General features: G+C 42.2%; 3 protein-coding genes and 1 long non-coding RNA gene across 6 annotated transcripts; 2 read left to right on the forward strand and 2 right to left on the reverse strand.

Moving 5' to 3' along the window:
• Positions 1–2,643, reverse strand: rnf113a (ring finger protein 113A). The gene is made up of 10 exons (XM_018672141.2): positions 2,497–2,643; positions 1,791–1,870; positions 1,598–1,696; positions 1,322–1,429; positions 1,016–1,125; positions 811–917; positions 611–700; positions 438–531; positions 231–337; positions 1–147 (listed from the first exon to the last, which is right to left on the reverse strand). Exons 1-10 carry the CDS (start codon positions 2,600–2,602, stop codon positions 80–82), a joined length of 969 nt encoding a protein of 322 aa, XP_018527657.1. The 5' UTR covers positions 2,603–2,643; the 3' UTR covers positions 1–79.
• Positions 1,943–17,320, forward strand: rundc3aa (RUN domain containing 3Aa). 3 transcript variants are annotated; one of them, XM_018672132.1, is made up of 12 exons: positions 1,943–2,336; positions 3,633–3,894; positions 12,578–12,705; positions 12,958–13,091; positions 13,227–13,312; positions 13,615–13,704; positions 14,278–14,358; positions 14,445–14,610; positions 14,718–14,875; positions 15,548–15,661; positions 15,807–15,913; positions 16,363–17,320. In XM_018672132.1, the coding sequence occupies exons 2-12, from the start codon at positions 3,788–3,790 to the stop codon at positions 16,503–16,505; spliced, it is 1,314 nt and encodes a 437-aa protein (XP_018527648.1). In that variant the 5' UTR covers positions 1,943–2,336; positions 3,633–3,787; the 3' UTR covers positions 16,506–17,320. The 3 variants fall into 3 exon arrangements, with proteins under 3 accessions (XP_018527648.1, XP_018527649.1, XP_018527650.1); XM_018672133.1 differs by having other exon boundaries at positions 3,659–3,894; XM_018672134.2 differs by having other exon boundaries at positions 1,945–2,336; positions 12,578–12,693.
• LOC108880575 (uncharacterized) lies at positions 5,824–9,822 on the reverse strand. Its single transcript, XR_001960509.2, has 2 exons — positions 9,639–9,822; positions 5,824–8,620 (listed from the first exon to the last, which is right to left on the reverse strand). It is a non-coding gene; the product is annotated as an uncharacterized LOC108880575 (long non-coding RNA).
• A 1,696-nt stretch (positions 17,321–19,016) lies between the features above and the next one.
• fam117aa (family with sequence similarity 117 member Aa) lies at positions 19,017–27,993 on the forward strand. Its single transcript, XM_018672205.2, has 8 exons — positions 19,017–19,582; positions 21,138–21,283; positions 23,912–24,007; positions 24,208–24,321; positions 24,665–24,781; positions 25,020–25,245; positions 25,350–25,524; positions 26,493–27,993. Exons 1-8 carry the CDS (start codon positions 19,303–19,305, stop codon positions 26,704–26,706), a joined length of 1,368 nt encoding a protein of 455 aa, XP_018527721.1. The 5' UTR covers positions 19,017–19,302; the 3' UTR covers positions 26,707–27,993.
• The last annotated feature ends 6 nt before the right edge of the window (positions 27,994–27,999 follow it).

The following is a 27,999-nucleotide window of genomic DNA, read 5'->3' on the forward strand; positions in this document are numbered from 1 at the left end:
AACCTTCTAAAAAAGTAGTTTTATTCCAAATGTACACAGACAAACACACAAGGGGAGGGTTGAAAAGGTTCAGATGTAGCTAATCTTCCTCATCTGATGGTGGTTGGTCTGTTGCGGCATTATGTTTCTCCATCTTGGCCATTAACTCTGGAATAAAGGGAAAATAATAGAAAACATAAGAAGCAGTTTATTTAACCAGTCTTAAAGGTCTTATGAGAGACTCTGCTCACCTTTAGCAGGGTTGAAGACACCGTTGGTTTGAGTGTTGCATACATAGCAGCGCTTGGACTTGCGGTAATGCTGAAGAGCACAGGCCTCACAAAAATAATGCTTGCACCTGGGGAGACATTTGACTGGTCAGCACACTGCAACTGGTAAAAAACAAGGCTCCGCACAGTGAAGAAGCAAGGAAACAACATACAGGAGAAGAGGCTTACTTTGTGACGATGGGATTCTTAAAGGAATCTCTGCAGATGAAGCACTTGAAGGGCATATCCTCCTCATCGCTGCTCACCTCGTAGTTCTCATCATCTAAAGGAACACAGAGTGTTGTTCAAGAAAATCTGATGCAGGCATGAAATAAAACATGAAATCTCCCTCCTGAACTCACCATTGGCTCCATATCTGCCCTCCTCCAGCTCCCTCTCGATCTGCCAACCATGTTTGTAGTCTGATCTGTCGTGAAGGAACTTACAGCTGTCTAAAAGCAAGAGAGAAGAACATGAAGAACACTAAGTAATCAGGATTGAAAAAATCTCAATTCCAGTTCATTTTTCAACAGATAACTGATAATTTAAATTTAATACCCACCTCCAAAACCACAGAAACCAGTCTCCTTATAGTCTTTGCAGATGTCTGGCTGGTAGTCCCACCTGACTGTGGCTCTCAGGTGTTCAGGGGCTCGGATTGGTCCTTTTCTGTAAGAAGGTTGAAGAAAATTGTATGAATCAGCAATGACTGATATTAGCATTGATTGTGTCATTATTTTATGAACATGTTAAATCTTGATACTCACCTGACCATGCCAGAGGAGGCGTTGCCCATGGTGGTATCTTTGGGCTTGATGAATTTTTGGTAATTGTTGATGCCGCGGTAGATTTTATCGTCCTCTTTGCCTGTCAGCTCCTGTTGGGGAGAAAAAGGGTTGATTCAGTGAGTAGAAAACTTCAATATTATTTGGCAAAAAAAAAAACTCAAACAAAATTTAATCAGACAATGCCAATAATGCATATTTATCCAAATGTGCTAAGAAGCACTTCAGACTTGTACATTAAAATAGAAGCTTTTTTCAAAAATGTACGCTGTGCACCTCATCTCTTACCTCTTGGATTTTCTGACTCCTCTCAAATATGGCCTGAGCATCCTTGTCCCTCTCTGTGTCCAGCTGATATGTGGCAGTTGCACCCATGTCCTCAGGTCCCTCTGGTTTCTTTTTTGAACAAGATTAGCAGAATAGTGGAGAGTGAGAGAGATTTCTAAAGTAGTTCCATCAAGCTAAGAGACTGTGGTTTAACAACAAGTGTTTCTCATTTATTCTTCCTGAACCACACTTCCTGGAACCCAAACAAATGGTGATATTAAGAAAGTCTTAACTCACAGCTGATCGTGTGGACTTGTAGGCAACAGTGATCTTCTTGTCTTCTTTGTCATCTTCACTTTCACTAGAAGATACAGCATCTCTCTCAACTTTCTTTGTCTGGACAAGGATGAGATGAGAATCGAATCATGTTTATCTCGCTGTTAAACTCAAAAGAATTTTATAATTATTATCATTGTTGTTATTATGGTACCCTTTGAATCATGGGGTTGACTCGAGTGTCTTTCTTGTCTTTTCTGACCACAGCGCTCTGGTCCTCATCACTGTTGCCATCTGAAACAAACAAGTTTCACTCATTTGTTTCCACATATATATATATATATATTATATTTATATATATATATGTATGACAGATAGATACATACATAAATTCATGCCACACATGTGCGTGATGCTCCAGCATGATAATTCACCATGTCACAAAGTCGTCTTAAACTGGTCTCATGAAAATTATATTAAGTTCGATGTACCGTACAATCAGTATGGTGTATCTAATTAAATGGTCAGTGAGTGTATACTAGTGTATACTGTACTGGAATGTTACACGACATCTGAATAAACTGGAAAGGGAGAAAATGCGGGCTGCCCAAACATATCACATCCCTCCAAATTCCGAGGGAACTGAAACACAGCAAAAATTGGGGAACTGTTTTTTTGTCAAAATTTCGCAACCTCACCACAAAGTGCAGAGCTGGCCCTCATCTTTCTGTCGTTAGCAACACGTTTGGCTCTTCGTCAGGTAACTAACATTGTCATTACTGTTAAAAAATATATAAGGAAGACAAGCCCACACACAAACCCTAGCTAGTTACTCTTACATTTGAGAACTGTTGACAAAGCTACGGCGTTACTAGCACAAAGATTAGTGTGAGTAAAACATACGAACGAATAATTATTACCTTTATCACTGTCGCTTGCTTTTCTCTTTCGCCCGGAGAATTTTTTTGTAGATTTTTTGAATAGAAAAGTACAAGAACCCGCTCTAGGCTCTTCTGATTCCGCCATCTTGCCAGCAATATAAAAATAACCGTTTTTGACACAGCGCCACCTAGTGTCATGGAGCCAACCGTTTGAAAGTCAAAACCCACTACTTTAGCCCACATTTGACATGAAATACAATAAAATATTCTCATAAGAATGTGAAGTCGACTTTGTACTTTTACTGTGGTCTTTATGCCTTTGTGGTATGACACGTGTATCCTGTCATTGCTACTGGATGTTCATTTGTGCACCATAGACTGTATTTAAAAAGTGTACACTATATTGATTGTTTTGACTGTGTAGAATGTATTTTTATTGTGTATTTTCAATTTTGTGCCTACTCTGCTAGCCGATTTCTCTTTAAGATAGTAAAGTTAATCAGTTAATTTGATATCTATGTAGGCCTACAATATATTTTTGGAGAAAGAGAAAGAGATAGCATGTAAACCACGTAACTGTAAAAGCCGTTCTATTGCTGCAAGTTTTTATTTCCACCCTGGTTAGTTTGTAGTTGTCCCACATGTGGAACTAATTTGGCTGACATTTTTGCTTTTCCTCAGAGCATTTTTGCTTTTTTCTAACCAGCTTTATTAAACTGTGCAGAGCAGGTCAGAAAATGTCTGCATATACTTATTTATCTCAAGAATTTAGAACTGTAACATGAAGTGGAATAAACTATAATGAACAACAAATTATAATAAAAAGAAATCAGTTGACAAAACATCAAATGTGCTTAGCATTCCAGGACAGTGGCATTGGAAATTTTTCTAGTGTTTATCTGTCGCAGAGATTGTTAGGAGATCAATAAAAATTCATTTTCAAAGATGTATCTGCTGGTGTTTTGAAACTGTATTTACATCTTGAGAGCTATTTACATTGGCCTCTCAGCTGTGCCAAGTGCATGACGTACGCTAAATACAACCGGAAATACAGACGAAAATAAAAGTACCATTATTCGACAATCAACACAGTCAAACGCAAATAAGTGAAGGTGATTTTATTTTTAAAGTTCCAACCGGAAGATGTATATTTATTTGTGTCTAACTTGCCGCAGGTCGTTTCTGTCCTGTCCTTCTCCAGCAGCAGCAGCAGCATCGTCCGTGGCTCTCCTGCAGAGGACAGCGGGTGTTTGTAGGACACAGGGCCCGCACGGAGGGAGGGGTCCTGGCCTGGGCACGGATCCCGAAGAGGCCCCGGGGCCGCCGCTGGATGGAGTCGGGTTGCATTCAGACAGCAATGGCTATGGGTCTGACATCGAAAAAGGCGTCTGCTCGGAGCGTCGGCGTGGAGCGAAAAAACCTCATCACGGTTTGCAGGTATACATCACGACACCGTCGACATGCTGTATTTATCTGCAAACTGTCAGTCTGCTGCATGCTGCTCATTTTTCAAATATAATATTATATTAATATAGTGGAAGATATATTTATCACTTCTGCACTGATTCCTGAGGTGAAGCAATAACAACTGGACACAAAACAGATGGAAAATAATGTAGAATAATGGACAAATTTCTAGAAAGGTTAAGGATGAGGAGGAGGCAGGTGTGTTCACGTACCCCTGCCGAATCACACCCGCTTTTGTAGATGAGGAAAAATATATTACCTGTTATATTCATGGGATATAGTGTCCTATATCTACATTTGCATTTCCTGGATGCACTTTGAAGTAACATTCCCCCAAAGATCAAACATTTGCTCTGACATTTATTTAATATCCCTCTAAAATATCTTATAAGAAAGCCTCTTTTATTTTGAACAGGTTGAGACACCTGCTTGATTCCTGTCTATACTGCTAAATGCAGCCTCAAATGATACACAGATTAGATTAGTGGTCAGTTTTAGAATAGGACTGAAGAACAAAAAGAGCAGGTTTACTTCTCCATCTCAGTCAGGCTGACTGCCTGTATGGGACAAGGGCACTGGGAGCAGCTCAAGGACTCCTCCCCCCATCGATGGTCCTCAGCCTTCAGAGTACACCGAGTGCTGATGTACTGTGATGTGCAGTCTTTATATGGCTGCCATAAATCAGTGTCTTGTACAGTGTTCAGAGAGGTTGGGGCTGAGAGTTCCTGTGCATCAGAGAGTTCAGTTCACCATCCATCAGTTTAACTGTCAGAGCTCAGAGGACTCTTAACTCACCTGATGTAAAATATCCATATAGTTCATATGTTACAGACTGTTTTTACACACAATATAGTAGTTATCAACCTAATGAGCTCTTAAAATGAAAGTGGTTCTGACCTCGGATCACAAGTTAAAGCCTGAATGTGAACATGATTGGTGAGAAGGTCAACCAAAGAGTGTTTTTTTCTTCTTCATTTGATGTGAAAATATCTAGTAATTCACTAGATATTTAAAAGCACAATTAGAAAAAAGTAATTAAGAAAATAAATCTAATTTGTGTAAGATAAATAGATTTATTTTGTGACAAGCTAAAAACCTTCAAGTTATATCTAGAATATTTCCTGATGAATTTGATATCAGTCTATAGTACAGTAACCTTATGTATTACTATATTCTTCTTGGGACCAAACTTCCTCTGATGCAGTCAATAACATATTATTTGTGATGACACTTTCATATTTTATAGTGTTTTAGTTCAGTAATATTCCTCAATATTCCTCTTGATACTACGACAGCAGAATGCAGCTTTTATATAAGGACTACAATGAACAGTTATTTTTATTACCATTTAATCTCCTGATTATTTTCTCAATTTACTGGTAAACCATTTTGTTCATAAAATATTAGAGGAAATACGTACATGTGATAAGCTGAAATAAGAACATTTTTGGCATTCCTTCTAAAAAAATGAATTAAATTACTTTTATCAAAATAGTTGATTATTTTTATGTAAATTATTTCAGCTCCATAACATAGAGAAATATATATAATAATATAGAAAATGCATAGAGACATAATCTGCTTTACAGTATTTTTTTATATTCAGTTATATCACCAGAGACTTGTAGGAAAATTACAGCTTTACTTTGATAGTTTTATAGTTCTCTTGTAAAAATGTATTATAGCATTACTATAAGTCTTGAATTGCAAATTGACTATAGCCATAAATGGTACTGCAGACAGGAACATAATTTGTAGAGAGTGTGCAGGCTCTCTATGGAAGTGACGTCTTGTTTTCATGGAATTCATGTTGTCTTTGGCCTTACTCACAGTGAATACACGTGGTGTTTAAAACTGAATTAACATCAAAAAAAGTAAAAAAAGACAATGAAATTGACACACAATCAAGCATTTTTATTCCATTACCTCTCTGTCCAAGGTTCTTTCTGCATTTTAGTGACACTTACAGTGAAGTAAAACACACAACATCACACAGAGCATACCTGCAAAGAAAAAAAGTTCTCACAAGGGACTTACAACACAGAGAAGGATTAGTGAGGGCACAACAACACTATTGTTTTCAGTTTGGTCTGACCATACTAAGACCAATTTAATCATTTAAGCATTTTAATGACAAACACAATGGACAAGACAGAAATAAATCTCAAACAGCTTTCCATCAGTAATGCTTACTACACAGTTTCTTTCCATTTTCTAATGAACAACATGACATTGATTAGGTTCACTTTGAGGGCACTTTCTTCCAGGCGCCTGTGTCGCTAGCCACGTCTGCATCTCCTCAGTTGTGATGTTTCGGACCTTTTTCTCCGTTGTTGTTCTTGATGTCGTTCTGGTCAGAGTTGCTTCAAGTAGTCACAGGTCGTAGTGATCGTACAGTCTAACAGGAGAGGAGACTCTGAATCAGCAGTGACCCTCTGGCTGTGCATTAAAGCAGGCTGGGCATCGTGTTGGTGCAGGATACAGGATCCAGGCGCTGTCGTGCTGACTGAGACACAGCTGCTTCCACAGTATGAACTGCTGCCTGGCTACAGTAGCTAAGCTGACGTTAGTGCTTGATTAGTACACCAAGCCAAGCTTTTATTTTCCCCTAATACATGTGTGTATATATATAAAATCTGACCTCTTATTTCCCTCATACATGTTTAACATACAATCAGCACACACAGAGATTAACATTTTCAATTCCCAACAGTTCGTTTGATGAAGTTATGCCATTTGGTGGGACTGCAGAGAAGGGGCTTCACTTGTTGCTGTATAATGTACCTCAAGGCTTTCTGTCACTTGTTTTCATAACAGACAGACAGTCATCACAGTTCTTTAAAAGTGTATTTTACTTGGTCTGGAATAATGTGAGTCACCAGTACCAGGCACAGAAACTTAGCTAATCTCTACTCTGTGTTTCAGTGCCTTGTTTACAGTGTCATACTTAACAGAATGCACCAATTTTAATTAGAGACACATATGTACAGCAATAGACAAGTGTGTATAATAAAGGAAAACCTGATCAAACATTTGCACCACCACAGGGAACAGTTTCTGCATGAGGCCTGTGTCAGGGACTCCAAGGCAAAGACAATAAGGTCTGTGCCTGTAAATAAACTGAATCTGAGACTCACAATTCCAATAATCACCACAGATAAAAGATTGTTGCTGTCTGGTGAAAACCTTGCAACCTTCAGAATAGCCTTGGTTTTTAAGACAGAGTTTACTGAAATAGTTTCATGGCCCAAAACCTGTCAAATTGTATCATCCTGCAGAGGCTTGTGTCAGCCTTCAGACTGAAGGTAACACATGAATATCACTTATAATGTTTTTAGCGGCAACATCAAGAAATCCAAAGGAATTTAAGAGACTTGGTGATATTTATCTTGTCCACAGTCACAGCAGTGTCATTGTGATGGAGTGTATCTCTGTGCTGTTGCCACTAGCAACAGGTTTTATCTTAACATGGCAAGGCCTTTCTGCAGTCAGAGGGAATTTTCATGCAACTAAAGGTTAACTTTGTTTATCTGGGCTGAATTTAACAAAATGGTGGAGATCAGCAGTCACAAGACAGTTTGTTTACAGGCCTCATGCTGCACTCTGATGTTTAAAATGTACTGATTTGTTGTGTCAGTCTGGCTAAGAGCTGTCATGCTGTCATCTGTGACTGCAGGAACATGTTGATGTGGACACGGTGAACCTAAGAAAACATAGATAAGATGAGTGAGACTTGACAGGTCTGATGTGTTGCGCCCCTCAACTGCTTCCCGTAAACAAACAGAACAAAAAAAAAAACAGGGAGGGAAGGAGGGAGGTTGATGTGCTGCATCTTGGCTGAGGTTTGAGCACTTCCGGGGCGTGGCTCGAGAGGAGAGAATAAAATGTTCTGTTCTCTTGTAAACACAAATACATATTCACATCAGTTGGACATACTTCTGCAAGTGGGCAGCACTTTGTTTTTTTATTTCGAGAAACAGTAAAGGGTGACAGTTGCGTCATTTTGTGCCTTTTTCCACCTCTCAGTTCCAGGAATAATAGGAAATGTCAACAAATCTTTGAACCTGCATATCTGGAATAACTTTACTCTCTAGTTCAGTTTCTGTGCAGCCTTCTTTTGCATTTTCCCTGATTTCTTCTTTTATTTTTTCCAACACTGTCAAGTATGTGAAATTACAGCAGAAGTTTCTGTAGGTTTAACTAAACTTTTGGGCATCTCTTGTCAGCGGATCAGCCTACTCTCTCACCACCACTTTCACTGTGACACCCTGTTATTCTTTATTTTACCCCCCTGTCATGCTCAAACATCTGATTTACACTCTCATTGCTTCTCAGCCCAACACCCTTACTGTCCATCTGTCACCCTGATCCCTCTACACCTCCTCTGACCATGAAACACTTTGCCTGGACCACTCATTCACAGAGGGGACAGGTGAGAGAGAGGGACACACCCTGCTATAGTTACATTTTTATATCTTTTAGTCTGTGTGGCTTTGGCCCAAATTATGATTCTTATCTTAATATTTATCAGAGCACAAGGCATTCTTTCTCTTGGCTGTATGTGCTGATCCAGGACAGGACAGGACCTCTCCCCCAAGAGTCCAGGACGATAAACACAGCACTGGCTGGTGTTACACAATGCTGCGGCCAGTGAGGAGTCCGCCTGTGTCATCTGATCGTGCTGGTTATGCCAAGACTAAAGAGAGAAAGAGAAATAAGAAGAGAGAGAGAAAGAGAAAGGAGTCACGGAAATGTTGACGAGGGAGTTAGGAAAAAAAGAAAAAATGGGAGAGTTAATGTGAAGCTTTGTGTGGTTAGCTTCGGCCGATAGATGCAGTTTTGGTTATCCTAGGTGGTGCTGCAGATCAAACACAGTTGTGTAAGTACAGTAGAGGGGTGAGGAAGGAGAACAAGGGGGCATTTAAAGAGAGCTGAGAGTGGGCTTGGCAGAGATCCAGGCCGAGTGAGAGGGGGCACAAAAGAAGCTTGTCAGAAGGCCCTGCAGTTGTTTTTCAGTGTCAAATCGTACCAAGAGCATGTTGCTATTCCACTCCATCCATTTGCATTTAAGGCACGCCAGCGATTCCCCTTCAGATCAAAGGACTTCAGTTAATTTACAATCATCTGCTGCAATGCTCCTTCTGAGAGAACGCTGCCACTTTATCAGGTCAGAGAGGGCTTTTGCAACAGTAGACTGCCTCCTGTCATGATTTTAGATGCTATCACATCAACAAACTGGTAGCTTAGCCATAAATCGTGGTTCCCATACTGGGCCCTGGGAACTGCTGGGGGCACTTGATGGTTTTCCAAGGGCTCGGTATGCAACAGGCCTGATTTGATACATTTTTCTGCACAAAGATGGAATCTATGACCAGTTTTGACCATCACTCATTACCCAGAATTTTAGACAGAATAGTACATTTCTCTACAAAGTCATATTTATCAAAACTTATTTTCTGATGGGATTCCTTAAGAGAAAGTTATGTCAAAGAAGCCCCTGTGGTCTAATGCAGAGCTTAAATGTGAATTCCTGTCTCAACATACAATTTTTGCAATCAAACTGGCATCACCTGCCAGGTGCATTTTTTTTAGGTCAAGCACATACTTGCAGAAACCCTACCTTACACCCTGGAGCTCCATTACTCATTAAAACCTTAACCGAGCTACTTGGTCTTTGCAGAAAACATTATCAGACAGAGTTAAATGCCACTGACCTGTGTTCTTGATAAATCCGGCATGACCATAACAAGTCAAAGCTCCAAAAGTAAATTTAATCCAGTTTTCGCTCTCAGTTGGAATAGACCCTGTTCAGATGCTGTAGTGGTGTCCATATGTTCTCTGTGATGGTGCTCTTTTCTTGTGACATTTTGTGCCAGTCCCCCCACCCTGCGATGCCTTCTCCTCTCATCTAGAGCGTCTTGCGCTTGGGGAAGATGGCTTTCCGAAAAGAGGTGGTGGTGGTGCCTCTGCTGAAGGAGGCACTGCCCAGGGAGATCTTGGTCTTCCCACTGGTGATGGTGGAGGAGCCCAGAGATGTTGTGCTCCTGCCCCTGGTGATAGAGGAGTTCCCCATGGCAAGCTTGGTCTTCCCCCTCTTTATGGTGGTGTTGCCCAGGGTTAAGGCCGTCTTCCCCTCGGTGAAGCTGGTGTTGCCCATTGAGGAGAAGCTCGTCTTCCTGACCCAGATTCGACGGCGGGGTTCGGGGCTCACTCGACGCAAAGCATCGCACACTCATGCAGCACGCCCTGCTCTGCAAGACCTCAAGGGTAATAGTAACATCAGCTACAATCCAGAGAAGACCAGAATGCTAAGCGTGGATAGCGCGACCCCCGTGTCGCATAATGCCTTCGTTGAGCTGGTCGACGTGGGCTCTGGAAGGCCACATACCACCCATGTGTCCCTGTGAATGGACAGAGGCAGCCGTAGGTGGCCACAGCCTATCTGGGGAGACTGGGACAGTGGAGCGATTGTGCCATCGCCACGACGACACCGGACAGTTGAAGGACACATTGTTGAAAAGGGGACAATCTGCGGTGACATCACTTTCTTCTGAGCCATTGTTCCCTATAGCCTCTGATTGTAAGACATTCCCTCTGTGTACGACTGTATGTACCATATGTGAAATGAGCCGCATAGTGTCAGATTTGATAAGAGAAAGGATGGATGTCTCCATGTTCTCCACATCTATTGTAGGCTTTGATTGCACCCATCCTGTGTTTGTGCTGTCCCTCCATTTGAAATATAGGTGTGGTCCCTTCAGTTGGTGTTTATCATCCATTTGTGTCCTTGTTGAACTGTTCACAACTCATTCCAGCATCTGAGTCTTTATTTTCTTCCATTTTATGTCATTTAAATAATTGAATATCCCATAAAAACATACATACAAAACAATCAAGCCGAGCAGTGTTTAGACATGTTACTTTTATAAGCACTGTTACATCGGTCAGCTTGTACAGTTTTCTAGTTCAAAACTGGGTTTGCCGTTGAACATATGGCGGAATAGTTATGGATCTTATCAGCATGCAGAAATATACCACATTTATACCAAAGATGTAGACATGTTGATGACTATACATGCACAATATACAGGAGAATAGTGGCATACACGCTCTCTTTTGTGTCTCCACATACATCACACATGGCTGTTTCACACTTCCCCTCCCTGCCAAGTTGACACACCATAAACCATCATCCCGTCGCTGTCACATTTGCATAACACGTTCAGCATGGCTCTTGATTGCAAACCTATTAGATCTGCATCTCACTTAGCACTTTCTTACTTGAGAATTGGCTGTTGTACTTTGTGCAGACAGGTTATACACAAATAACATCCTGCAACTCTTGACACATTGATCACAAACATAGCAGCTCTTTATTTTTATACTACTAACCTGCTAGAACTGACATATCCTTGGGTTTTTAAGTGTGTGAAGGATTCATGTGTGAAAATCCCAGTAGATGTTGCTGTGCGTTTCTTTGCCCCTGGTGAGGGTGGTTTTGACCACAGACACAGACTTGGTCCCATGAGTGAATGTCAGAGTGGTGAGAGAGCTTGTGGTCTCCCCTCGTGTAACAGATGTTTTGCCCACCGATATGCTGGTGTTTCCCAAAGTTGCGGTGGTTCTGCTCCAGGAGATCGAGGATTTACCCCAGGAGATGGCGTACTTAGTCCTCAGGAACGAAACCCTGCCTTTGGTAAAAGAGGTCTTGCTTGACGAGAATGTGGTTTTCCACTCATTGTTAGAGTCTTTTTTGGGCTGCTTGGATGCTTTGGGTGTCTTAGCCCTGGCTTCAGGGGTCCGTTCCATCTAGGTGTTCCTGCGCTTGGACGTCAAGGCTTTGCGGAAGGAGGTGGTTGTGGTTCCCCGGCTGAAGCTGGCCCGTCCCAGAGCCACAGTCGTCTTTTGCCTTTGAATGGTAGAGTCTCCCATGGAGGTGGTGGTCACTCCCCTGAAGATGGAGGAGTTGCCTAAGGAGACGGTAGTTTTTCCCCTGGCTATGGAGGTGCTTCCCACCGCCAGGGCAGTCTTGCCCTCTGTGATGCTAGTGTTACCCATCGAAGCGGAGGCAGTCAGCCCGAGCCCGTGCCTGAATTCCGGTTCCTAACATGCAAGCTGCATATCTTCTTTCCTGTGCTGCAGCAGGGTGAGCGTGTGAGGTCAAAAGCCAAACTAAAGCTGCAGCAGCAGCTGCCCTAAATAGATCAGACCACAATGTATAGATGAGTGGGAGGGAATTATTTGATCATTCTTTGATGCTGGCCGGTCCCCCAGAGGGACACGACCCAAAAGGACCTGGAAGCACAGCATACACAAAGGCTGAAAAGACAGGGGATTAATTGTATTGTTTTCATGATAACACTGCCAAAGCACTGAAGGGGTACATTGTGCAGTACACAAGACAATCGGGGTGACCTCAGTATGATAAGATGGCGTGGTTCCCAAAAAAGGAAAAAACCTCCTCCCCGCTGTCGTTGCAGGGTTCAAATACAGTACTACATTTGTCTGCTTGGATACAGTACACGGCTGCACTTCAGAGGCTTGTGCAGCAGGCAACCAACTGAAAGTTAAATTATGTAAAGTAGATTTTTTTTTACATTGCACTGTTTTGTGTTTTTCTAATTCCACTTTTCTCTGTGTGCTTCTATTTCAGGTTCTCTGTAAAGACTCTCCTAGAAAAGTACACAGCAGAGCCCATAGATGACTCATCCGAGGAGTTTATTAACTTTGCTGCCATTTTAGAGCACATCCTCAGCCACCGCTTCAAAGGTAACACTGCAGGTAACATATAGCACAGGAAAAGATGGACAAATCAGTTATTAAAAAGTTACTTAATATAAAACTTGAATAGAAATCCATGTTATATATTATACCATAGGCATTAATCTTAGAGACAAAGTGATATTATTATCAAAAGGCCAAAAACAGATATAGTTATGCAGTCAGCTGTATTGTTGCTGTGGCTGCATGTTTACAGTGTGGGCTGTTGTCAGGGCAGAGATGATTCATTGCTCTGTTTAAATGTTGGACCAGGTTCAGGAAGCTGGTTCAGCTCAGATGGACAGCGCAGTTTCTGGGAATATATCCGGCTGGCATGCAGCAAGGTGCAGAACAACTGCATTGCCAGCATTGAAAACATAGAGAACATCAGCACATCGCGAGCCAAGGCAAGGATATTTGTACGCACAAATGTGTGCATGATTTTGTGGTATGTGTGTGTGTGTGTGGTGGTGGGGGAGACAGCTTCAACAAACATCAAAGAAAGCCCTCTGTTCCCACTCACTCCTTACGTTGTCCTGCAGGGCCGGGCGTGGATTCGAGTGGCACTGATGGAGAAACGTCTGTCTGAATATGTGTCCACTGCTCTGAGGGACACAAGAACAACCAGGTCAGACTAACCACTTAAAGGGACAATCCACTACTTTACGATTTTGTTTATTTTAGCCACATCTGTGACTCTAAGTGACTCCTGCTGCAAGATATGCACTGAATCTCCATGCGTGCTCATCCTAATAACTTCTTCTAGTGTAAAAGACCCAATGCACCTAATGAAAGTACATGTCTGCGACAGATATGGAGAACACCAACTACACTATAATATCTGGTTTTAATTTACTGCAGGTAGAATCACTTTTGTATCAGTATTATAGATGAAAGTTCAGAGATGATAACCTCCTCTTCACCTGACAGGAGGTTCTATGATGATGGAGCCATTATGCTGAGAGAAGAGGCTACGGTTCTGACTGGCATGCTGATTGGACTGAGTGCCATTGATTTCAGGTGAAGACAAACACAACAGTACACCCCAGGCTTTTTCAGTCGTGTGGATCATATTTGTACATTATTTTAAATATCTTAAGTTAGGGTCTTCTAGCCTTTTATATTACTTACAGGCCCAATATTTAGTAAAGAAAGAGTCCTCAAGATGGAATCTGAATTTGATTATTGCTATTTTTATTTTATTTTAACTGTGACATATCTGTGTGGTCTCAACTCCTACGTTTAGTAAATCTGTTAAAATAATAGTAGACAGTATGTTTTCATGAATAATACATTGCGATGAGATGTATATGCACAGTCTCATGTTTAATGTATCTCTGTATCAGTTATGAAAGTGAGAGTATGTCTGAAACACACAGTGTCAAAGTGGCCATTTTTTTCAGTTTTGTATTTGAAAACATTCACTCCATAACAGAACCAACATTTTTAATATTTGTCGTACTGCATTTCAATAGATAGATATTTGTTGATAGATCGTGCACACACCCGTCAGGTTTGTGAAATAAAAATTAATGTAGAGCGGAGTCACCCATCTTAAAACGTACTTGTGTTTTCAACTCCATCTCTGTGCAGTTTTTGCTTGAAGGGGGAAACTCTGGATGGGAAATCTCCAGCTGTGATTGACTACACACCGTACCTGAAGTTCACTCAGAGGTGAGACACTCCCACCAATCTTATCACTTCACCTTTAGCATTGCATGTATGTCACACTGTAAGCCTCCTGCCTCTTCATTGTACAGTTACGACTACCTGAGTGATGAGGAGGACCGCCGCAGTGTGGACAGCAGTAACAGTGAGGAGAGCGTCCCGGAGCATCCATACATCCCTCTGGTGACTGACGAGGAGAGCTGGAGCAACAAGTGTCGCAAGATGGAGCAGAGGTTTAAGATCGTCTACGCCCAGAAGGTGACACACAATAACCTCTAAAACCAAGTTAAGGCTGTTGAAATTCTTGTTGCTCACTATGAGCTTCAACACATAAACCCCTGTCTCCTTTTGTGCACGGTGTGCAGGGTTACCTGGAGGAGCTGGTGCGTCTGCGGGAGTCACAGCTGAAGAATGTGGAGACGGAGAACAAGCGTCTGAGAGCCAAGGTGGACGAGCTGACAGTCCAGAGCCAACAGGAGAAGAAGGAGCTGGAGGCCATCGTGCTGGAGCTGCAAGCACAACTGTAAGGAACAAGAGCAAGGTCCTGTTTGGATTTAGTTTAGTTTGTTCCTCCTCTCACAAACACAAGTTAGCTTTCTGTCATTATAAAGTACATGCATGTTAAGCTGGGGTTGAAAGAGGAGCTAAAATTGGAGTTAAATAGGAACAGTTATTTTGATGGAAATTTTCAGTCTATAAACCTACTTAATGTAACTGGAAAATTTTCTGTATACAAGATAAAAAGAAACTGAAAATTTGTTGCAGATGCAGTTTTTGATCATGCCAAACACATTGAGAGGCTGCACATTTTTTACGCTGACTCATCTGATTTCAAGTGTACAATGATACAATATAAACACACACCTAAAGGTCCAGTCCTTGATGTTGTTACTGCACCCAAAGGCACCCCCAAATCCCCAATTTCCTCCCTGGCTTACCACTGATGTTTTTTAACTCAGTTATAAACCGTGTTGGGTTTCAGACTATGTTTAGGAATTCTGGGATTTGGGGGTACTGCTGGGTGCTGTAAAAACATCGGGGAGTGATATTACTAGCTCCAAAAAATACTGAATTGACATTCATAGGAGATATGCAGTTTTTTACTTCCTCTTTTGATGTTATGTACATGTTTGCTCTTTAAAATGAAAAGTATTTCTGTTGAAATGAATCATGTTTTTCTCTGTGATTCATCCAGCTCTGCCCTCATGCCCTGTGATTCCTCCCATCTGGCTAAAGACCTCTCCATCCCACTGGTCAACCAGTGGTCCACTATCACAGACAACCAAGGCGATGTCAAACTGTTCCGCAGGTACACTTACATGTACAGAGTGTCTCTGTTTAATATGTACAGCTTCTCTGTGATGCCTTATCTAACTTTGATTCCTACTGGAAACTAACACACATTCTGTAACCCAGTAATAATTTATGCCATGCTGATATTTTTATCCATCCAGGAGGAGTTTCCACAGTTTGGAGCAACTATCTGCTGAAGTCAGTCTGAACTCTGACTCCCAGAAGACTGATGGGAGACAGAATGGAGATGCTGCCTGGACTTCAGCAGGTAAAGTGACTTGTTAAGTGCTACGTAAACACATCACAGGATATTCACTGCAGCTTATACAGTAAAATGTGTAACAGTGTGTAGTGCTGATATTGAGCTCTTTAATCAAGTTAAAATTTTTGACAAGTCGGCCATTTTATGCAATTACACATAATCTTTAGTAACCACTCTTTACTGAGTACATTTAAAATTAGCATAGCTTTATTTGTATTACTCTAGCATACAAAGCACATTACTGAAGTCACAGTACTTCTACTTGAGTAGGAATATATTTGTACTCTTCCCGACTGCATAAAAGCCTTTCAGTGGCAGCCACCCATGCACATGTACGTACTCATACAAAGACAGGCTTGATGCTTGTTTATGGTGTTCTGTGTGGGCAGCTTGAACTATGCATGATCATAAGCTGATGTGTTATTGTGTTCTTTTTCTCTGTTTTGTCCTCGTAGGAAAAGACAACACTCCCTCCATGCTGGGTCTGTGTGGCTCTCTGGCTTCTTTGCCGAGCTCCAAGTCCCTGGCCAGCCTCAAGTCCAGCGAGTGTTTGGTCAACATCAGCACTGAACCCAGCCCCGCGCTCTCTCCCAGCTAGGAGCTCCAAACCAACCACAACTGAGATTTAACCCCCAGCCTGTCTGCCTGGTGATGCTGCGTTGACCATGCCCAAACACCCGACCAAAACCCCGCTCCCACCGTCCATCCGAGCTCCATGAAATACAACAGGAAAGTCATGACACCATCTCTGGATTTTTGTACACATGAGAGTGATGTCATCATTAACCAGAAAGGATCCATCCATTTTGGTTCTTTTCCTTCTCCTCGCCTTATCTGACTTCTCTCACACTTTCCCACCACCACTTTGTACTATCTGTGAATCTCCTCATGCAATTCCTCTGTCATACTTTCTCCAAAGCATCGATTTATTTCCTTAAATTGTTTTTCAATCTTGCTCTTTATTTGGGTATCAGTGTTCTTCCCATGGCGTTGTGTGTGTGTTTGTGCGCTTTTGGCCTTTTTTCCTATTTTCTTGTCAAAATGTAACCAAAACAGCACTTGCAGCTCTTTGGATGCAGCCACTAACAAAGAGAGATGTGATGTGATTATCCATATGAAGTAGAGGATGGGTTTTACAGACTGTCCTAACAGTGACATCGCAGTGTGTTTTCGTGAGTTTGACTGAATGGTATCTGGGGTCTGCCACCCCTGAAAGTGCATATCATTTCTGCTTGAGTAACATCACACTCTGTTACAGTGCAGCTATTTATTTACTCTGTCAAATCTTAAGCTACTGCATATGTTCATTTCTCTGAGTTTAGCCAGTACAGCAGTATGTTCTTTTTACACATATGCAGTTCATTGGGTTATTTTATTCGTTTTGTGTTGCAATAAACTGCCTTTTTCCATTAATGATTGTCTGTTTGTGTCTGTCACAGTGTTAAATGGTGAGTAATGTTTAGCTGTCAGTGATTCTGAAAATGGCTCCTTAACTGGAGGTTAATGGAGACTTTGCACTGAGCAGCTAGTTGTGTGGGTAAACATGTAGTCTGGCTCCATCTTGTGGTTCATTATTATAAGTCGTAACGCACTGAATGTTCATTATTTCCTGAGAACGACCTGAGGGTTTTAAAGGGAAAAACGTGGGAAGTTGATTGTGAAATCAAATAAATCTTATTCTAGCCAACTAGGCCAGATTGAACTGTTCTATTGATTCCAATAACAGTCAAGTTAACCTGCAAATGATGCAGATGCTGAACTCCTGCCACTTACATACTGCTGTTTTATAGCTGACCCTGACCTCCCTGTGGAAAAGTGGAAAATTAACTGACCGAGGAGGCTTTTCAATGGGCTTATTAATTTCTTGTGAGTTGTTAAACTCATGTTGTTCTAGGGATCTTGCTTGATTCTCTCACTTTCTTCCCCACAGCTTTTTTCAGACAGCACCACCTCCCCCCAGCAGTTACAGAGCAACAGATAGTGTGAGAAAGCTTTATTCATGTCAATGGCTGTTAAATATAGAGTTTATGAAACAAATACACACCCACTGGATTCATTTTTTCTCATGACATTTTACACGTTGCTATGACTTGGTGCACATGGTTAGTATTTCTTTCAGGACTGCAGTCCTCATCTGTGCACACAAGACTCAAAGCTGGTTATAACACTGTAACCACAGAGACATTCAGCAAGCTTTCTATAGATTTGTACCGTTGCCAGAGCATATTGCTGGAAATATACTGTCCAATCTGAGTTGTACACGAGTGTCCATCAAGCATCTTTTAAGAATTATTATTTAAGACATGAAGCTTGAAAGAAGAACAAATTTCTTTATGCCATTTAACATGTACACATTTAGTGACTGTGTTGAGGTCAACAAGTAATAAAGAGGAAGGTGGAGAAAATACATCAGAGTATTATTCAACACCCTGTATTATTCATAAAACACATGGCACTCCATTTGTGCAAAATGATATTTTTTAAGTATATCAGTACTCATACTTCTTACTTACTTCAGCATTAATGATAATAAATCTGAGCAAAAACTTTTGTTTAGAGTGAACTATACAAAAAGCACTGATAAAGCATGTGTGAATGAGTGTGTTAAGAGCTAAGCACAAACATTTAGGAAGGAGAGTGATTTGTTGAAAGACTTTATGGAAAATGGCAGAATATTAAACTGAATTTCAGTTTCATTTGTTTATATTATTGCACAAAAACATGACTGATTATTACTTGCTTGTAGTTGCTGCAACTAAATGCACCTCACCAGGTTTCAAAATATACTGATGATAAAAAATTTGTCCTGGACCCCTTGAACATCTTCAGTGACCTTTAGAGGTCCCCGAACCACACACAGAGCCACAGTGTGAGTAGACCCGGGGTTTAGATGTGGGTTTGAGGGAGGAGGAGGAGCAGGGGCAGGCCCGACATATAGTGGAGGAAAAAAAAAATCTCAACTAAGTGGGTGGGAACTTTAAGTTTTTTTTAGGGGGGCTTTCCCTTCAGGAGACAGATGGATGTGAGGACCAATAGGTGCTCAGTAGTATTCTGCAGCAACCAACCAGATCGACCTTGGAAGTATAGCCTACACGAGATAGTTGCACAGGTTGAGCTGTTGTGTTGTCACTTTGCACACACAAGAGACATGAGCAGGAGGGTGTGAGAGGATCGCGTAGTTTCTGCAGCTTGTTCCCTCTTCCTCCTCTTCAAGATGAAGAATAACATGATCTGCTGAACTGCAGAGCTCTCTCAGCTCGTCTCTCCGCTGTTTCAACTTGAAAATAAGTTGTGAGGCAACAAAAATCATGGTCATCATCACAAAAGAAAGCTGCCGCAGGGTGCCCAACAAGAGGCCCGCTCAGAGCTTTGGATCATCACTCTGGATGAATTGAATGTGGTCGGAGAGAAAAGCCAGCGCCGTGCAGAGCTGCAGTGAACGACGGAGAGAGAAGGGGAAAAGCAAAGCAAAGCAAAGCAAAGCTGTGTGTGCGTGCGTGCGTGTGTGTGTTTTCATAAGCGGAGCTCGGCCGTGGGAGCAGAGTGGGGGGATGTCGGGCAGAAGTGGAGGAGCGCCTCGGGGGTGCAGCAACCCCAGCCTGCAGCCCCTCAAAGCCACAGTCCCATACCAGCTCCAGAGGGGCTCAGCTCTCCTCTGCAGAGAAGTCAAGACGGGTAAATACACACTCAGGAGGAGGGGGGTTAAATCTGCATTCACTTCCATGTGGTCCAATGGTGAAGTTTTTGTTTGGTGATAATGTTATCATCATCATCAACCATAACATGGTCACAAAACTTTTGGTGTTTATGATCGAAATGTGGTGGATCTAATGCAACATAATGGATTTCTCTTTCCATCACTTTGTCTCTATTAAATTACAGAGGAAAGAAGAGCTGAAACAAACTGTTGATATAATCAGTCAGTAACAATTTGAGTCATTTTCAAGCAAACCTTTGAAACATTTGCTTGTTCCAGCTTCTTCAGTGTGAGGCTCTCTGTTGTCCTCTGTCTTACATACTTGTAAGTTGAATATTTTGGTTGGTTTGACAAAAATGGGTCACTGAGACTGTAATGGGCCTTTAGTGATGGATATTTTATTGACAAAACAACTCATTTGTTTGACTGAGACAGTAACCAGCAGATTAATTGGTAATGCAGATAACTTAGCTGGTTGCAGCCCTAAAGCAAAGCACAGAACATCAATACTCCCAAAATAAGAAAAACAGTGTTGATGAAGCAATGTTTGAATTGATAAGTTTTTATGCTGATAAAGACATTAATTATTTACAGCACACTTAATTTGGTGAAAGTAGAACAACTGTTTGATTAAATAAACCTTCAGTGGATATGATTCAGATAAAATGGACATGCTTCTCATGCTAATTAAGATATTAAACTGCTTTAATTTGACTAACTTGATTAAAAGTACAACTCCAGCGTGCTATGAGAAAGTTAAGTCAACAATGAAGGCTGCTAACCCTGAAACATAACACTGTTCTCATAATGTTATTTGGACACTCAGTCGCCCCTTTGCTCTCTGACCTGTGGGATCTCTGCTGCGTGTTTCATGCTAACACAGCAGCAGCTTTAAAGGCCTCTTTGTTTGACTTCAGATGTGTTGTTCTTTAACGTATCCATGAAAGTCACATCTGCATGTAGGGGTGTTTATTTATACATCCTGTCTGCCCTGCAACCTGGGCTGATGACAACATACCGTGTGTGTGTGTGTGTATGTGTGTGTGTGTGTGTGTGAGTGTGAGTGAGGTAGATAAACTAGTAGCCTGTGGTGACTGTTGCCCATGTTGTGTAGTTGGACAACTTTGCTCCAGGTCAAAGGCATGGTCCACACCTGCCAGAGATTACAATGCGCTGCCAACATGTACACACACACACACACACACACACACACACACTCACACACTCACACACACACACACATAGTTGCACTCATGCAGCTCTATACACTGCATGCCTAGTGGTGGGGAGGAAGCCTGGGAGCAATTTTGTGAACAACTACCACTGGTGTTAAAATACTGTTTAGCCTCTTAAAGAGAGTTTATATACACATACAAGTCACATGCAGTGTTACTACAAGCTAGACATGATCACACAGGCATCAGTCTTTATCACTTCTGCGAGACAGAAATAGTTTTGACATGCGCTGAGTGAGGGTTTACACAATCCTGACATGCTAGCTGACTTAGTGTGTTTTATGTCTATTCTCCAAAGCTGACAGGACCTCGGCCCGGCCTCCAAAACCCACCATCCGCAGGACTCTTTCTTTGGATGCCATCGTCGGACCCTATCTGCAGGGACAGTGGCCCAAAGAAGCCGAGAGTACGGCTGTTACGTGTGTCAATGACAAAGCCACACAGGTGAAAATATTATCTATTAATATGTCATGACACTGTCAAATTAATTGTGATGCTTTGGTGTAATTACTGTGATCAAATGAGACTGGGTCAGGATAAATGTCAGTCTGCTATACCAGTACAAATGGTGGTGTAAGAACATATCTCCCATAAAACCTGTTGCTTCATGTTGCAGAAAAAAAGGACACAGGTTAGACTCCAAATGTCTCTCTGCTCTGCTTCTGCTGTGTGTTAAGGATTTCTGCAGAACACAAGATATCTGATGTTTGCACTGCAGGTGTTTGGTGGTTCCAGTTCGACGCTGTGAGTGGAAGGCAGCCAACTGGAAATAGTCGTTTTTGTTCTTCTTTAAAATGTGCTGTTCTTCCCCCTCTCCCCCCTCGACTGTATCTGCTCCTAACTAGTGCACAAAGCCCCGACTAACATCACCAAGCTCCGCGGCTTCATCTTCGCTCCTGACACAGTTTAAACCCGAACGAACCCCCTTTGCCTCCATTGTGAGGAACAAACCCTGCCTGACCTCATTATACAGACACCCCATCCCCCCAGCACTCTCCTCAACCACACACACTCACATGCACACCACCACCCCACCCAGTAGCTCCTTCTGCCATGGTTCCTCTGCATTACTTAAGATGATATAACTGATTGTCCACAGTTGTTTCGTTCTTCATCAGCCATATTATCAATCCTGCTGCAAATCCTGCTGAAAATGCACTGATGTGGATTGTTATTTCTAGAGATTCTAACACTATAGTAACTCTATAGAACATAAAACAGCACAAACAAGAGGAAGTAAGTTGTTCCTGTTTAATACTGAAACAATTAATCAGTTAATCAGTCAATAAACAGAAAATCATTGCCAGAAATGTTGATGATCGAGTAACTGGTGAATGCATTTAAATTTCATTTTAGTCTATAGCCATGCCAGCAGCTCTGTGAGGCTGTACTTAGACACAGTGTTGTTTTGAGCTGAATGCTAATAGGCTCACAATGACAGCGCTAACACACTAATGTTAAGCAGGTGTAATGTTTTCCATGCTCACATGATGTTTGCTATGTAGCACAGAACACGAAATACAGCTTAGACTGATGGGAATTAGATTTGCAGGCGTTAAAGCAAAGTACCGGACAAGTTAAAATTATCATTAAAGTCATTACATTTCATCTGGAAGGGGACATGACTGCGTGTAGGAAAGTTCATGGTACTCCATCCAATAGTTGTAGAGATATTTAGACTCAGTGGTGAACCAAGTGCAGCTTTTTTATATGATTGTGAATTGAACATCTTTGTCTTTTCAACCACTGGTAAGACAAACCAAACAATCTGTAAACTTGACCTTGGGCTTTGTACATATTTATACCTAACAGCAGATTAATTGAAAGCGAAGATACTAATTTTTTTTGTTTCTGTTTCTGTGTCCATACTGCACGCAGGTATTAAGTAAACATTAATGAATCGCCCAAGCTGGAAACGTTAGCCATGCAGACCAAATGCTCTGCTACCTTTCAGTCTTTTTATAGGTTTGTGTCCCATGATCCCCCCTGGTCATGTCATGGGGAGGGTGGGGTTGTTGGTGTTGGAGGAGGGGGGAGCGGTGGCAGCTGTAACTCTACACCGATGTCAGTGTATGACTGACTCCTGCTGCGTCCTGACTTATTTAGCCCGGTGATGGACTACGTTTGAGTTTACTGGACGGGGCTGAAGATGTTCTCGGCGTTTCCCTGCACACAGCCACAGCACCAGTAAAGTTTCTCTGAGTTGTGGAGTCGACAGTTATACAACAGGTTGTGTTTCGGGGGGACAGAAAGCCATGACGTAGCCGTGCTGCAGGCTGAAAGCTGAATGACTGTGTGTAATGGTAGCTGCCTTATGAATGTCATGGACACCAGTGAGTGGATCGGATTGTTTGCACGCGTGTGAAGCAGTTGACGCTGAGGAGGCGGTGGAGGCACCGCAGCTGTGAGTGTCTGAACCTGCTGGTCAACTCAACCTGGGTTTCACCTGTTGATGATGAATTGCCAGTCGTCTGCACCCAACCAACAACCGGCAGCGGTCACCCAGACTCCCACTGGTAGAAGATCAAGAGTCAATGTGAAGAAATCGGTACAGGCGTGTGTGTGACACTTAGGCTTTGTCGAGTTGTGCACAACAAGACTTTCTGTTGGCTGTTTGTGTTAGTTGTTTTTCCTCTTCTGTATGTGACTTTGTGAATAACAGTGTAACTGTATGTGTGATACTGTGTGTGTTAAATGCACTGAGGTGTTGAATGCTGATAGTTGCACTGTATTTATAGTCTTCATAGTGATGTGGTTTGGATGTTTTCTTATATGTGTGGAAGCGGGGCTGTTTTGCAGCACATAGTGGTTTTCTCATCGCCTTCCTCTGTACAGCTGTTGTGGGGCAGGTGTGCAAGACAGCTGTGGGACTCCACTTCAGTGTTGTGCTCTCAAGTTGTAGTGTTGTTTGGAGTTCACTGGGTTTAACAGAAAATACAAGAAGCCTCCCAAAGGTCAACCCTGCTGATAGACAGGGAACCTGCCAAAAAAGGCAGTTTTCCACCACAGCCCCCAAAGGTTTGATAGACAAAACACTGGACTCTTTATTCACCACACTAATATTTTTTACAGACTCCAAGTTCCTGGGCAGAGGAGACCCAGGGAAGGAGAAGCGTTGGCGGACACAAGCGCTCAGCGTCGTGGGGCAGTGCCGAGCACCTGAGGGAGGCAAGTGTTTCAGTTCATCATTACAGCAGTTCCTTAATCAGCTCTTCTGTTTCTCACTCATAGTCACACCCTTTACTCTGCAGCTTCCCACTAATAGAGTGAAACATTAACAGTCCCGCAGGGGGAGAGTGAGTAACCTCTCCCTTTCAGAATGAATAGTAGCGACTCCTGAATCATTTTTCTCTCCACTCTGCCCTCAGGTGGCCAAGCTCAGGCACCAGTTGCAGAAGCGTTCCCGCCATGCCCCTCCCTCGGCAGCGTACGAGCTCCCCCACCACGCCTTGCCAGCAGGTCATGTGGCAGGCATCACTCAGGTAGCCCGCTGCTCTTTTGCCTTTGAGGATATGTGAGTTAAAGACCCACAGGACAAAGTTTTCATGATTTCACAGCTGGCCTTCACAGGCAGACTAGGCAGAGCCCAGTAACAGGGATATAAAAAACACTGGTGCTTTTCTTAGGAACGGCTGTCATCAAAGCTCCTGTGTTACTGCCATGCTGTCTGAAACCAGAATGTCTTACCATACCATCAAACAGTATAAACAGAATAGAACAGACAAACCACAATTTTGTGGAAGTGAATAAACATAGTTACTGTACGTGTACAATCAAACACAGAAAAGCCTTTAAATTTGCCGTATTTGACTTGTTCTTCCTCAGACGATGCCCCTGATTCCCCTGAACAGACTCGCCCCGCGACTGAGACGTAGTGTTGAAGGCCTTAACCTGGAGCTGGAAGAGGTGTTTGTGTCTGAGAAACCTGATGATCAGCATGAGGTTAGGCCTCTGAGCTATGCATATAATCCGTAACATAAGAGTAATCAAACATAGAATATTAGTTGAAGCCAGCACAGAAATGATTAACATATGACTTAGTTTGCCCTTAAAAAAGCCATTTAAATTCAGTGTATTTGTGATGTTATTTGTCATATTTTGTTTTCTCTTCAGTCTTTCCTTTGTTTCAATGGCTTTTGTTCTGACCTCCTTGTCTGACCTCTTTACTTGAATATTACAGATTCTGGATATCCCGGACGGACACAGAGCTCCTGTCCCTGCTCAGAGATGCAGTAGTGGCTCTCAGAGTGAGCCCTCCCCGGGGCCCCTGGATCCCTCCCTCCTCTCTCCTTCCCAGTCCCCCTGTCCTCTGGATCCATCACTTCTGTCGCCTTCAAATTCCCCCTGTGTCTTGAACCCACTGCTTTTGTCTCCATCGCAGTCTCCCTGTCCCATGGGAGAGCCAGGTTAGACAACTCTGCGATTTAATTTATTTGGAGATTTTCTTTAAGTCCTGTGTTTGTTTAAGGTTTTATTAAAAATATTTGGATGTCTCTGACCCTGTGTACAGAGCCGGTGGACTGTGAGACCCTGTGTCCTTCACCATCTACACTGCTTCCTTCATTTGCACTGGATCCTCCTCTGCTGCAGCCCTGCTCCTCTTCCCCTCGTCCCAACAAAACCTACTCCTTCCAGCGCGAACCGCCAGAGGGCTGTGAGCGAGTTCGAGTATGCGAGGAGGCGATGTAAGTATCACTTTGTGGACCAGAACATCATGTATAGATGATATTATCACAGTCTGGAATAACCTTCAAATCAAGATTAGACTTTAGTGTCACAGGGTTACTGCACAGAGATTTTTTTTTGCTCTGTCTAGCAGAGTAAGGTCGTGTGGAAAAACCCCTGTTCTTGAGTCTGGTTGTTTTGGTGTACAGCGCCTACAAGAGGGGAGAAGTTTGAACAGCTTGAGTTGTGTCCAGAGTATGAAGGGTCAGCGTAGATTTCTCCTGCCTGCTTCCTGACGTGGGAGGTTTTTAAGGTCTGGGTGGACGGCATGTTGGATGTTGGCACCCTAACCCTAACCCTGTGGTAGTCTGTTTTTGTCCTGTTTGGTTTCTGATCCAAACCAGACAGTGATGGATATGCAGAGAACAGACTTGACCCAGGGACACATATTGTGATAGTTATTATAATGTTTTAAATGTATTTGCATGCCAAACTGTACTTTTAGCGCCATTGATGATCGAGGATCTTTGGGTACATGCCAATAAAAGCCTGGTTATGCCTGAAACTAATTTGTATGACATGTTTTTTAATCATAGCTGCTCTGAATAGCCTCAGTTGGAAGGGGTGAAAAGCTGCTATGATCGAAAGTGGAAAGGCTCAGTAAATCATTGAAATGGGGCTCACTCGTACTTCTCGAGGGCACTGCACTTGTCTCTACACATAAAAAGTAACTTGTAGTGACAAGTAATAAATATTTGTGTGAAGACAAAAAAGTAAAATAGGAAGCTCGGGAGAGAGGTTCAAATACTGCCCACTTTCTCACCTCCTCACACCTGGCCACTTGCTGCATGAAGGGGGCCTACTTCTTGGATTGTTTGTTTCAGAAAGTTACAAAAGTTGTCGGCTGCAATCTGAAACAACAATCTGAAAAGTGCTTTTTCTGGAAAGTTCTGCTGACCTCATTACTCTCTCCATCTCTTATCTCCAGGGCTGCTTGTCAGGATGAGCCTCTCCTCCAGGCATCCTGCCCTGACCCCAATAAAGTCAACTTTACCCCCCACGGAGGCTCCGCTTTCTGCCCTGTCAGTCTTCTGAAACCCCTCCTGCCCTCCATGGACCTCCTCTTCCGTGGCCTGTCAGTGTCTCCCGTCACTGGCTGCCCAGGTCAGGCCTCTCCTACCAGGCACCTGGGCATGCAGTAGGTGGATATCTGAGCAGGGCCCCTCAGAACTGAACCACACTGCACTGCCAGGACCTGGAGAAACTGGGTGTGTTTTACATGCAAGGTGCCAAAAAATACCTGTGCTCACCTGGCTCATCACTGCTGTAACATGCCATGATCACTGTGATCAAAATTAAAAGACTTAGAGACTGTAAGGTCATACTTCAGACTATCTTTGGCCTAAAAATCTGTCTGCTTTACTGATTATTTCCAACAGGATGTTTGCATTCAGCTGATTTTTACATCATCAGCACTTGAATTGTCCATGTATTCTTCTGCAGAGACTACAGGCTCTGGAAATGTTGGTGAATGCTGGAAAAGTTTTACAGATGACTGAGTTTTTGAAATTGTTCGCTTTTATTTTTTATGTGTCAACTCGGACAAAGCTCAGACAAAAATGCCGTCTACTAGGGAAGACTTTAAAATCAAAATAAGTGAATTCAGAGTAAAAACCCAAGCACTTAGATCGTTTGTTGACATGAGTATTACATTCTTACTATCCTTTACTTTTGATTGATACCCTAGTAAAGCATGGTTAAGTTTAGATGAAGTTTCAGCATAATTACAGAGACTTCATTGTTGAAAAACAAAGTACTTGATGGGATTGTTCCTGAAAATCTTTTGCTTGAAGAGAAATATTTTTGGCCGATAGTTTACGATGGCCTACTTTTCTACAAATGTATTTCTAGTAAGATATATATTTTTGTATCTTTGTATGGAAGTTATGAGGCTGGTGAAACTTTTTTGTATTCACTAAAGAAACTGACTTGTATTTCTGTGTGTACTTTGGTGGTTTATAAGCAGGAATGGGTGTTTTATTAGCTTTACTAGCCCTACAGTGGGTATTGTTCTAACCAAACTTGCAATTTTTGTCAACCTTTTAAAATTTTGAATGGGTCACACTGAGGTTTTTGTTTGATCTGAACCTTATTGGACCCAGTGGCTCTGACCACAAAATGTTCATGTTTGTGGAAGAGGTTAATTCCCTCCGTTTGAGTTGTTGTTAAAATGAATAAAAAACTGTCTTTGTCAGCATTATCCATGCAACACTGATTAAAAATATGATCTACAGTTAAAAAAAATCATAGAATAAGCAGATGCTAATGAACAATTAGTAACATTTGTCAGCTCTGTGTTTTCTCAGACCAGATAATGCACCCTTTCTTACTTTTTTAAGGGTGCTAAGAGTTGAGAATGTTTAGTGTGCTATTGTGGAGAAAATAAAATTACCATTTTTTTTTCTTGGACGTTCAAATAGTTTCAATAATTCCTG

This window comes from Lates calcarifer, linkage group LG11 (genome assembly GCF_001640805.2).
Source record: "Lates calcarifer isolate ASB-BC8 linkage group LG11, TLL_Latcal_v3, whole genome shotgun sequence".
Lineage (NCBI taxonomy): Eukaryota > Metazoa > Chordata > Actinopteri > Centropomidae > Lates > Lates calcarifer.